General features: G+C 39.2%; 1 protein-coding gene across 2 annotated transcripts in view; it reads right to left on the reverse strand.

Moving 5' to 3' along the window:
* Positions 1-261: 261 nt before the first annotated feature.
* Positions 262-12,555, reverse strand: part of LOC121316774 (cullin-9-like) — a 48,333-nt gene continuing 36,039 nt past the window's right edge. The window contains exons 21-42 of one of the 2 annotated variants that reach the window (XM_041251949.1): positions 11,963-12,148; positions 11,509-11,538; positions 10,635-10,756; positions 10,174-10,356; positions 9,856-10,013; positions 8,919-9,120; positions 8,518-8,689; positions 8,116-8,261; positions 7,729-7,858; positions 7,418-7,620; positions 6,823-7,085; positions 5,913-6,288; positions 5,596-5,736; positions 5,248-5,412; positions 4,427-4,590; positions 4,020-4,113; positions 3,804-3,878; positions 3,577-3,687; positions 3,133-3,250; positions 2,601-2,734; positions 1,176-1,267; positions 262-611 (exon numbers count right to left, since the gene is read on the reverse strand). In XM_041251949.1, coding sequence (XP_041107883.1) covers positions 383-611; positions 1,176-1,267; positions 2,601-2,734; positions 3,133-3,250; positions 3,577-3,687; positions 3,804-3,878; positions 4,020-4,113; positions 4,427-4,590; positions 5,248-5,412; positions 5,596-5,736; positions 5,913-6,288; positions 6,823-7,085; positions 7,418-7,620; positions 7,729-7,858; positions 8,116-8,261; positions 8,518-8,689; positions 8,919-9,120; positions 9,856-10,013; positions 10,174-10,356; positions 10,635-10,756; positions 11,509-11,538; positions 11,963-12,148 — 3,494 coding nt within the window. In that variant the 3' untranslated portion in view covers positions 262-382. The remainder of the gene's footprint in view (positions 612-1,175; positions 1,268-2,600; positions 2,735-3,132; positions 3,251-3,576; positions 3,688-3,803; positions 3,879-4,019; positions 4,114-4,426; positions 4,591-5,247; positions 5,413-5,595; positions 5,737-5,912; positions 6,289-6,822; positions 7,086-7,417; positions 7,621-7,728; positions 7,859-8,115; positions 8,262-8,517; positions 8,690-8,918; positions 9,121-9,855; positions 10,014-10,173; positions 10,357-10,634; positions 10,757-11,508; positions 11,539-11,962; positions 12,149-12,555) is intronic. The other variant, XM_041251950.1, reaches the window with a different exon arrangement.

Raw genomic sequence — 12,555 nt, forward strand, 5'->3', positions numbered from 1 at the left:
CAGTATTCTTACCAGTCAGGCTAAAGTGTAAACACATACACACACACACACACACACACACATACATATATATATATATATATATATATATATATATATATATATATATATATATATACACACACACACACACACACTCTGTTTATTTATATATATATATATATATATAAATAAATATTTATATTTAAGAGAGTATACTTTCTCATGGCATTCAAAAAACATTTGTTTAAAATTTTGAAGCGACTTTTTACTTGGAGAAAAAAAAAAAAAAGAACTAACCCATTTTGTGTGTGTGTTTATTTTTAAATACCTATTTTTTGTTGTTTTTGTTTAAACACAATGCTGTATACTTGCAATGGCATTCTGGATTTGTTCTTAAGTATTAATCGTAGGGGCTGAAGTCTTGCTCCAGGTTTTCTGACCCGTCGCCGTCTGAGAAGAACTCATCCTCGTCAATGTCATCATCATCGTAGTCTTCGTGCCACTCTGGGACGTGCTCATCGTCGTACTCCTCATCCTCGTCATCATCATCGTCATCCTCCTCCTCCTCCTCCTCACCTGCATTGTTGTTATTGTTAGAGTCAGAGTCAGACCCGCCATCAGACTTCTTCCTGCAGAGGAAGGAGGAGGAAGGAAAGAGTTAAAAAAAAAAAAAAAAAAAAAAAAGTTTGATCTTGAATGCCTGAGACAGCAGGTTGTGAACCACTGCCAAAGAAAAGACCTGGATGCAACATTGTGTGATACTTTCATAAACATAGCCCTAGAATGATTAAAAGTTTGTTTTTATTTTTTAGATGAAATATACTGCTGCCCATATAACCCCCCGCCTCGCCTAGAATTTTAGGATTGCGACAATTAAAAATAAATAAAATACAACAGGAACATAATTACATAATTTAGATCTTTCATTTAACATCATGTAATCAAATAAAACTACCAAATGAGATTGCAAGTGTCTACCGGAAGCCATAATAGTAGTACATGATTTCATGTTAGTTTCGAAAAGTCAAATCTTTCTCAGTTTTTTTGTATATGTAATTCAATATGTTAACATAACATTATTCAGCAGTTTTCATGCGACTATGAAGCAAAATCAGTTAATTCTATAGGGTGATGAAAAACTTGTGTCCATAGCTGTACACCTAGCATGCTAGGTCCTCCCCAGATATACTTACTCCTTGTTCAAGTCTGGCTGGTCAGCTATATTTGAAGACTGAGCCACCTCCTGATCTGCGCCTGTTTTTGACTGATACCCCACTCGAAAATCCTGGGATTAAAATGACAGACAGGTTGTTTACTACTTGTTTCTCTTCACTAGACTAAAAGAATGAGGGTTTGTTCACTGAATATAAAAATCAAATGACCCTTTCAAGAGAGTATGAAGCAGCTGCTCATGAGGACACATACAGTGGTGGTGGCAATGAACATTACAAGTTGTGAATAAAAATAATATATTAACTGAATACTGTTTTGCAAATCACAGATTACATACTATTCTCCTATTGCCTAGGCGTCATGGAGGAGCCACTGTAGCAACGTGTTAACTATTCAAAAATTGTATTCACTTTGTCATACTTAAATGCATTGTGTTGAAAAACTTGGATATATATAAGTAAAAAAGCAATATTCTAGACCACCCATGTAAATCTGCAAGGCTAGTCTGAGTAATAATAATAATAATATCAGCCAAGGATAATATCAGCAGGAGCACTTTTTCTGTGTTAATCTGCAGAACACACTCCACAAAAAAGGAAAGGATCCCTTACAGTTAGAGGCAGTCTTTAGGACGATGATGCGTCTTTTTTCTTCTTTGCTGGTGACAGAATCCTAATGCCAGTGATGTCTCCTCACAGAGTTCAGGTAATTTAATTGCGGCATGAGACATGCAAGTAATAAAGGAGCCTACACAAAACCCAGATAAATATCCTGCACTAGCCTACTTCACATTATTTTTTTTAGGCAAGGTGCAGAATGGTCCTATCATTTATTCTACTTTTATTTAGATTTTCTACCTATTACTTGACTTGCATTCATTTCCACTCTGGATTAACAGTCTAAATGTATTATTGATTAGCTCTGAATATTACAGGGATTCTTTCATGTGTGGGAGCACTGAATAATATTTTACAGCTAGACAGAGTGGGATTTGCATGGCATTTTAATCAAGTGTTCCTAAAATAAAGCACATTCCCTGAAGACTACCCATTTATAGATCTGCATGATGCCAATGGAAATCTGGTTGTTAAGTGTTCCCAGAACACTCCAGCGCATTCCATAACCAACCAGTCTTTGTTGGTTATAACATATTTTCAATATGTTTCAAGGATATCAGGCTGGGAATTGATCTGTCATCCAGTGATCTGCTGAAAAATGGAAGGCATCCAACAATTTTCTTACTCTTACTAAAACTAGTAGATGCTAACTGCACTGAATATCTTGCATGGTTCACTCCTACAGTCAGTCTGTGCAAGAGTGGCACTTTGATTAAAGTGGTCTGGATTGTATACTTATTTCCCATACTTAGTAATGCTCCCTTTTAAAGGTAAATTGTAAACATGCACCCACGCATAAGCTTGTCTACTTGTCTGGGAACTGTTTACCTGTGTGGAATGCTGAAGGATTGCTACCAGCCTTTCCTGGATCCTGCGAATCAGCTCCAGCCCAGTGTTCAAGTGCTCTGGCTTCAATAGACGGATGCATGATGCCAGGTCTGTACACTGCAACAGTGTCTCCTCTGGAAAAAGGAATTGAAGCTTACTGTTTTTGAAATTTCCAACATGGTGGATAATAGTTGACGGTGATAATATTTCACCAATAATCTTATTAAACTTTTTTTTAGTAAAAGTGTCAAATCTTATAATCCAAAGTTTAAGACTGTGAGCCACTCATGCCACTGTATGCCAGATTTGTTAATGCTGAAAAAAGCATAACATTCCATTAGAAATTGACAGGAAAGAGAAAATGGGATGTCAAAATAAATAAATATTGAAAAGGTTCACCTGAAAGATGTTGAATTTGTGAAAAAAATAAATAAAATAAAGAAAAAAAGCCTGGTAAAAAGGTAAAACAAGTAAGTAAATGTTGAGCAAACATCAGCAATGTAAACAGATGTATAGAATTTCTTCTTCTTACCCAGCAGTATCTGCAGTGCATTGGTATGAAGCTCCAAGGTTTCTGTCTGCTGCTCCATAATATCCATCTTCTCAGTGTCCTGGTTATAGTAGCTATAGACACATGAGTAAGCAAGAACCTGGAAACATTTGAATAAAAACACAAGGTCAGATTCAGACTGCACTAGCACAAAGCCTCCCACAGGTGTCTCTCACAGGTTAAAAAAGGGGTCTTATGGAAGATAAAGCTGGGAAAACTGGACAAGCTATATGGTCTCTACTTTTTACATTAAATCCCAGCACACTTAAAATAGGCTAGAACAACTGAAATAAGGTTTACAAGAGATGTGGTTGTCTTCCATAATGTCTGGTTCAAAAAAGGTAAAATGAATCACTGTTAATTTACATGATTACTTCTACAGATATAAGGCATGCTTCACTTTACAGAATTATTTAAACCTCTCACCTTGCGGGACTGTGCAAGAATCTTGCAGGCATCAATCACAAACGTTAGTGACTTCATCTGAAGGGCTTCATTGATGGCAGACACTTTGTTTTCCAGATTGATAGCAAAGTCCTGTTTAAACAAAAGTGTTATGAATACAAATCCCATATGCAATAGTCTTCAAAGTCCCAATTCATGTTCTGGATTAATCATACCAAAGATTACTCAATGAACTTACTCTCCCTTACCTTAGCCTGATTTTGGAAAGTACATCTTTCATTGTAATCCTGAAACTTCTTTTCCTGGCGTGCTGCTTTACTCACCTATAAAAGGGTATAAAATGAGTTATCACAGTAACAAACAATATCGACGCTCCTGTTAGTAAAGAAGTCCAATGAGCTAAAAATATAAATAAAAATATGCTATAAAGTTTCAATTAGGAATATGCTTACTCTATCACTCACCATAGCAGAGCAGTTGTAATAATCTTTGTGTGTTGGTTTCCAGGATTTGAGGCATCGCCAGCAGAATCCATGGTTACATTTGGCACAAGTCATACTGCAGAAAAAGATTAAGAATTTGTATGCCACCATCAAACAAAATGCTCCATGTTTATCAACAGGTGCAGCTCATCAGTATGGCCAGAACTTCTATAAAAATCAAGAATATTAGCAGCCAGTTTACAGCAGAATATTGGTTTGACTGCAGTGCTTCACTGTGAGAAACACTGTCCCACAGGAAGAGGCACAATGTGGTAGAATGGTTAAGACACCAAGAACCATCAGATCCCGGGACTGATTCCCAGTTCAGCCATTGAGAGACACTTGCGCCATGAGTCACAGGTGACAACGTTCCAGCTACGACTACTTACTGCAGACATCCCTCGTTTTTCTCAATTTGAGCCTGGCAGCTTGGGCACCGCTTAGAGATGAGCTTTGCCAGGTGTTTGCTCTGTGCTTCCATGCTCATTCCCTCATAATACCCACCATCGTCCATCCACTGAGACACATGGCTGCAGCTTGCGGGATAGTGAGCCTGAAAAATAAGAGTACACAGTTCAGAAAAAGCTGAACAACTGGAGGCATCCTATGGCCGACAAGGCGCCTGCGTGTCTGCTGTAGAAGTCACTCAGATCTGTGTTGTCCTCCGGCACTATGGGTCTGGCGGCTTCGCTGTAGACCTGCAGTGTGAAAAAAAGACTACTTGGCGGACGGGACACGTTTCGGAGGACGCGTGTGCCTGCCGCCATTTCCCGAGTCGGCGTGGGAGTTGCAGCTGTGAGCCAGGATAAAAATAATAATTGGGCATTCCAAATTGAGGAGGAAACTGGGGTAAAAACCATTGGCAACGACTAAATAAAAAAAAAAAAGAAGGATGAACATTCATGAGGTTACGTAAGGCATCATTACTATTGTGTTGCAACGCTTCAATAAAACTAGAAAGGTTTTACTGAAGTGCTGAACACAGAAAGAAATTGGATGAGACAAGTTTGATCCCCACTGCCCTGTCCAATATATTTCATTCTACTCCCCATTAAGAGACAAGACAAAAACCTAACAATTTTACTTTTTGCAACTAAAAAAGTCCTAGTATTTTCTGAACATCTGAAAAAACAATTTGGTCAATCCCAATACCAGTGTATATGCACTTTTTACAGAACTATAGTGGTCAATGTGGGAGGACTCCACTTACTTCTGGGAAGTTGCAGCTGAAACATGATGACCAGCAGCACTTGGAGCACATGCCCACACTGCCAATGCCTTCCTTACACAGGATCTGGTCGCAGCCCTGTGGGTTGGTGCACCAGGTCAAGTTGGAACAGCACTCCACATAACCTCGCAGAAGGGTGTTCTCATACTGGAAAGGAAAGAGAATTAAGATCTTCAAAATGTTAGTAGTTAAGACAACTGTCACAAACAACCCCAGAAGCAAAATAGGACACGGCACAAAGCTTGGCATTTTATAAAATGTTAGCAACTAGAATATATGCATTACACCTTCAGTGTGTCTTTTCACAAAATATAAACTGTTGTTGCTTACCTTGGCAATAACCTCCTTGTCTGTAATAATAGAGGAAATGAACTTTGTGGTCGGCTGGGCAGGGCAGTCTGAGATGGGACAGGTGCAATTTAAAACAAGGTTCTGTTCGATCCTACTTGTCAAGTACTCCTTCCAACAAGACTGACAAACAAAGGGGAAAAGATGCTGTCAGTGTTGACCATCACTGTTTTACCATTCAGGCATAGCGGTGTCATGTTTGTATATTTTCTAAACAAGGCAACATCACGAACAACAAGGTGCGACTTTAGACAGAAAAAGTCATCGTTAGGTAAATAAGACATAGGAGCATAACTCACTCTACAACAGTAGTGCATGCAGCTGAGGGTGGGGGTTACGTCGTGCTCTCCAGACTGCTGGCTCAGACACACCGGGCAGTTGATGACGGGGCTGGGCAATGGTTGGATGGCCTTGCCCTGCATGCCTGAGGCTAGTAGCAGGGAGTCCGAGTCCTCTGCATAGCGCTGGATCAGCAGGTCCACATTCCACTTGCAGTGCACCAGCAGGTGCTGGGCCTCGTCACTGGAGATGCTCAGAGTTTCGGCGACCTGCCCCACAGTCTGGTTCATCAGCTGCCGTACCTCATCCCGAGTCATTGTCCTGCCGACTGAGAAGAGCACTGCCTCCAGGACCCCGTCCTCAGAGCTCCGCGGGGCTGGGGAGAAGCCGTCCAAACTGGCGAACAATTAGGAAACCTCTCTTTAAATTGGAAAAGCAGGCAACATTCTAGGCTTGCTTAGAAATAACAATTCTGTTATCTGACCTAACGAGGTGTTCTCCACAGGTGACCAATGCAACTCGGTGGTTTTAAAACTGGGCTGCTCTATGTAAGATTCAGCCTCTGGTTTCAGTAAATCAACTGTTTTCATATACCCCTGTGACAAACCAGCCTTTCTAATGCAAAACTACAGCTCTGATTTGTGTGCTTTAGTTTTAGTGTAATCTAAAGGTGGTTGGGCATGACATGGTCCACTTTAATAGAAACTTCAAAAAGTAGATTCCCCAGTAGGACCTTCAGAGCAAGAACAGAAATGGCTAGGGAATTAATTCTCCAGGAAAACCACTTTGTGACCTCAACATTTAGAACATTTAAAAAAAAAACACACACACACAAGCAGTACAAGGGGGAGCTCAGTTTAAGCATAACATTCTACACATTATGAAGGCATACAAACAGCCTTCTAGTGTGACCACTCATTAGTTTTATACCTGAATGGGGACACATTCTCCTCATTGCGCGAGTTGGATTTCTTTATGTCATGCTTGGTAAAGGTTAAGTGAGCCTGGCCCTTCTGTGGGGTGGTGGGATCCTCGGGAACAAACTCCAGGATGTGGGGACTGTCTTCGTTTCTCCTGATGTAGCCCTTGTTGAGAAGGTGCATAATGCAGGACAGCACGTCTGTGTTACTGCAGCTGAAGCGCACCAGCAGTGGGGACTTGCTAGACTCCTGCTTTTGGCATATTTCGATCACCTGCCAGGAGACATTTCATTGGAAATTAAGGAATATTGTAAATTAATAGTTTTTCCTTAATTATACAACAGAATGAGATACAGAGAATTCAAAACAGTTGAAACCAAGTTTGCAATTACTACATGCATTTAAAATGCAGCTGTAGCTTTTGTTCAAAGCAGGTGCTGTATAAAGTCCTGCCACTGGGATAACTCATTTTTAACACAAACCCAGTAGTGCCCGTTTACAAGGCACACAAGTAAGCTATCTATTTTCACATCAAAAAAGACCTTCGGTATGAATAATGAAAACTGGGCTGCACTTTGCAAGATTCAATCCCAGGTTCATCTTACCCTAAACACCAAGTTATCAATGTGCAGCTCCTTCTCAGCCTTCATGATCTGAATAATCAGGCAGTAGATGAAGTTCCTCTTCCTCTCCAGTGTGCTGGCAGCATCTTCATCCACATTCAGGTAAGTCTGTTTTGGCAGCAGGCAGCAGTAGCTTTGTTCCTTGTTCCCACGGAACAGAGTTTCTTCATTCAGACTCAGAACCCCTGTATTACAAAAAAAAATGGGAAGGATTTGGTCATTTTAGTTTCTCAAAAAAAAGAAAAAATAGTACTAGTAACAAAGAACCGTTTGTAGATCATCCAAGCCCTTACCCTTCATTGAGTCCTGAGTAGAGCCAACCTTGATCAGAACTCCCTTGTCTGCAGTGAGGGGCTTCAGTGCCTGGCAGAGCAGGGCTGAAGACAGGCCTGTAGACTGCAGCAGGGACTCCACCGTCACCTCCTGAACAGGGGACATGATAAGACAACTGCTCAAGCTAAACACATTACTGAACTAATGGGTGCAAAAATGAACATAAACAAAAAAGGAGATGCTAACAATAATAGATAAGCAAGATGGGAGAAAGCCAAAGAATTGTTACAGGCAGTTTATAAAGCATGCCACTTAATATACAGGATTTCAATAGATTTATTAGGAGCGTCAATTAATACGCTCAGAAAAAAAAAAAGGAGGTATGTACAAATGTAATCAAGGCTTACATTTTGCTGGTTAAACTGCAGCAGGATGTACATCTGCAGTGTTGACACATAAAGGGTAAAGGACCCATACTTGAGCTCAGCGTGTCCCAGCCATGTCCACTGCAGGCGCCGGGGCTTGGTGTGGGTCAGACTGTACATATACTGACCTGAAAAGATGGAAAACTTTTTACAAATCCACTTCCATTCAAACATATCCTTACAAATATCAGCAGTACATGTAAAACGGCTGGTTTAAAGGGACAAATTGATCATATAGCCACATTTCTCCAGAACCCTTTTTACACTTATTACAGAAAGTCAACCCTGGTACAACAGTTCAATTTGAATATTTTTCACGCCTGGAGTCCTGAAACATTGAAAATATGGGTCTGCTGTTTTCATGGAGTCATCTTTCCTACTCACTGTTTGTGTAGAACTCTGAGAATTCTCCCAGGTAGCTGCAGAGCGGTGATGGAAAGTGTTTGCTGGGATTCTCCAGGTAACAGAGGGAAGAGATGACCCAGCAGCGTGGGGACAGCACCAGCACCTTCACCTCACTCTCATCTTCAGGGGATGATGACTGATCCTCCATCATCTGCAACAGAGCATTAGGTAAAGCTTAGAATACCAAAACTGGGGCATGTGTTCAGGGTTATATTTTCACCAACGTAATGCCTTATGGGTTTTGGATGTTTCTTGCATTTCTAAATATGAACAACTTGTAACCAGTTAGGTTAAGAAAGAACATTGGATGAGTTTCCGCCCCTCCAAAAGAACACTATGTGGTCTTAATCAATACACGGTCAAATTTAGGGTAAACTCACCTCTTCATCCAGGTGCTGCAAGGCCTTGTCAAGCTGCTGTAACCTATACAGGTGAAACTCCTGTTGCAAATCCTCCGACTCACTCAGGTTCTTCAGCATCTGCTGCGGGAAGCGGTTCGGGAAACACGTACCAATCTGTTCAATCACAGCTCTCTCCAACCACACCTTCCCCTGGCCCAGAAGTCGATCACCAAGGTAGTACCTGACATCAGGGAGGTAGGCAATGTCAATACAAGCATATTAAAAACTATATACAGTATACAACTCTAGATAACACTACTAGATGAAAAACCGTTTATTATGGACACTATTTGTTCAAAGAGCTACTAAGTGGTTATAAGTAAGTTACCCAGGGTGTTTGTTGTGATAGAGATACATTTTTAGTGGGCTTTTATCTATAAATTTACAACTTGATATAACAAGAGCAAAACCAAATAAAGTATTTTAATTTGTTTTTGTTGTTACCTGATGTTCTGTACAACAGCAGCAAATGCGTTTACTTTGAGAACAAATTCATGTCAATTGGATCAATTTAAAATCGAAAGTTTTGCCAACATGTACTATGAATAAGGCTAAGATTTTGGCACTTAATACATTTCACAGGGTGAGATGCATCAAAAAAACAAGAATTCACAGAAAGTTCACCAAATAATGTAGTTTTAGCTACATCGACATACACAAGAGCTTTAAAATTGTACACCACATTCTAAAATATAAAGACTGATTTGTATTTTCAGTGCATGACATGCTGCATTTAAAGGAAATAAAGGAAGCGCCTAATTCAGTGTTTACATCCATTTCCAACATTTCAGACTTTTTTCATATTTACGATTTCCGTGACAAAATTGTAGCCTTAACTATGAATATCATTATGTTAACTGTAGGAGAAATTGCAGATACAGTTTATATGGCTTGTGTGGCAAGACCAATATGTTACCTGTAAAAGTGCTCAAAGGTGTTAGACAGTTCAAGACCAGAGAGGAACAGCATGGGCTCCATGAATTGCTGCAGCTGGTTGAGCTTCTCCATGTTCCCAGAGTCTACAGCGCTCTCCTGGATCATCAGGTCGATGTGCTGAGCAAACCTTTCGCTCACCTGTGTGGGTAAAGAAGAGTAAGGCACTGGACTGGGAAAATGTCCGCATTATGAAAAGCTTGTAGTAAAGGCTGCACTAGTAGCTCATCAATTGGTTTACCTTGCCTAGAACTAGAGGAATGTATTACTAATGCCACACAGAGGGGTGCTGGTTACTCACATGCATGGCGGTCAGGACGGAGAGCTGCAGCAACGCGGCTGAGAAACCCTGACGCAGTGCCAGAACAAATGCCGTCTGCTGTCCAAAGAGCTCCTCCATGGTGGTCTTCAAACGCAGATACATGTTACGGTACCGCTCAACAAAATCGGCCGAGCTACAGGAAGAGTCCAGGAACTTCTTAACCTGAGCAGAAGGGGAAAATAGCAAAACATATGAAATGCACCCTTGTAGTTCCCCTTCCAATGCTGTTACATGTTGCAGACCTGTCACTCGGTGGATTTATATTCTGGAATATATAGGGCTAATAGCCATTCTGAAACCAATTACAAATTCGAAATGCAACTGCAAGTGGATTCCTGTTAATCAACTTTCTACTCCTTAGAAACCTGAAATGCATCTTGCTCTCAAAACAATAAAAGCATAAGTACGTATTTGGACAGCACAATCATTATTGGACTTACTTGCTGCTGCACCACCCATTGCCAGCACTGTGCTATTCCTGCAATGCTGCTGGCTTTCTTCACTTTGGGCCTGGCAGCAGATAATGCAGAAGTGGCCTCTTTATTCTTTCCTTCCTTTCCATCTGTAACAATAAATAAGATTAAAAAATACATACATACATATATATATATATATATATATATATATATATATATATATAATAATATATATATATATATATATATATATATACTATATATATATTATATAACACACACATACCACAACACATATAGATAATATATATATATATAATATATATATATATATATATATATATAATATATAAATATATATAAACAATCCTGTGTCTGTATTCATTTGCAGTTTATGTTAAATGAAAGACATTTAACTTGTTCAGAGAAGGAACAAAAAGAAGAAACTAATCTAAAAAGAGAAACAGAAAAAAAATGTACCAAATTAAACTAGACTTATAGCAAATGAGAAGAAATTCCAAGAAAACAAGCATCCTGGAAGCTCCTACCAAATGTAATGTCTCAATGTATGGGTAAAACAATATTTTTACATTTTAATTGAATTTTTATTTGTGTAATGTTTTAAAATGTTAGAATTAAGCTAACGGAACTCTTTTGATCACCAGATACACCGGCCAGATTAGCCATCGCTGGATTTTATTAGCGTATTCCACAGCCCTGGCAAATCCCCATGGACTGAATCAGCAATTTTAAGGATAACCACAGATAGATGCTGTAAAACGCTCTTTAAAAAAAAAAAAAGGGCATAGGTTGATCAAATCTAGCCCTAAGTGAGCTATCAAACTGAAATGTTATGGTAGGAAACTGGCCTGTGAGTTACAAAGTAAAGACAACTTACACTTAATAACTTTGCTTCTGTTGATAACCTCTGAAAATGAGAAAGATATCTTCAATACAGAAGGCGTAAATATAGCTTACTTACTTCCAGAGAGAAGTATTACGAACTTCCAACTGAGGCGTTACAATTTTAGCATGAAATAAATTAAATTTGGTAAAATAGGGTTCTAAAAAAATATAATTTATTGACAACCTTTGATGAGATCTGTAGTGTAGATCAGTCTATTTCCAAAGGAAAAATACTCAAGTACAGTGCTCACTATACATGGAACATCTGACACTACTTTGGGACCTAAATCTTTAACTTGAAGAGGTACAAAAACAGTCTTCTGAGAAAGTGCTGGACTGCTTACTTTCATATTGACAATAAATGCCTCTTGTTTTACAAAAAGGGGAGAAATTATAAAAGGGGCATAGCTTAACAGAGTTCACAATAATGACAAATTAATCCTTACTTGACTTCACGGGTGGTTTGAGCTCCTCTGTGTCCAGCAGGCTGGTGTCCACGTGGACCAGGAGGTGAGTCAGCCTCCGAACCCGAGAATTAAAGACAACTGCCCGACCCTTACAACGCTTCGCAATCTCAGAATTCTCCAGGTACTCATTCAGCAGCCAGGACAGCGGGCTCACCGTAATGTTATCTGTATAAGATACAAAGTAACCCAACTACTGATCACCAATAAATTTAAAACACCACCTACAAAATAATTTTGGTACTTAGACAGAACACACTCAGTATTGGCTAAATTTTTTTTTTTTTTTTTTTTTTTTTTTACAGCAATGGTTCATTAGGAGCAGCACAGGTGGTTTTTTTTTTTTTTTTTTTTTACAGCAATGGTTCATTAGGAGCAGCACAGGTGGTGGTTTTTTTTTTTTTTTTTTTTTTTAAGCAGACTTTCTCATATCAACCTTTTCATTAGTAAGGACTTTCAGCAAAGTCACAGTACTGGTATTTCATTGGGGGGTTACCAAGGAATAAGTCGATGATATAAAAGTTTATAACAATACATACAAACATTTATTTAGATTATATTTATATTAAAAAAAA

The sequence above is a fragment of the Polyodon spathula genome, chromosome 6, assembly GCF_017654505.1.
Source record: "Polyodon spathula isolate WHYD16114869_AA chromosome 6, ASM1765450v1, whole genome shotgun sequence".
NCBI classification, from domain to species: Eukaryota; Metazoa; Chordata; class Actinopteri; order Acipenseriformes; family Polyodontidae; genus Polyodon; species Polyodon spathula.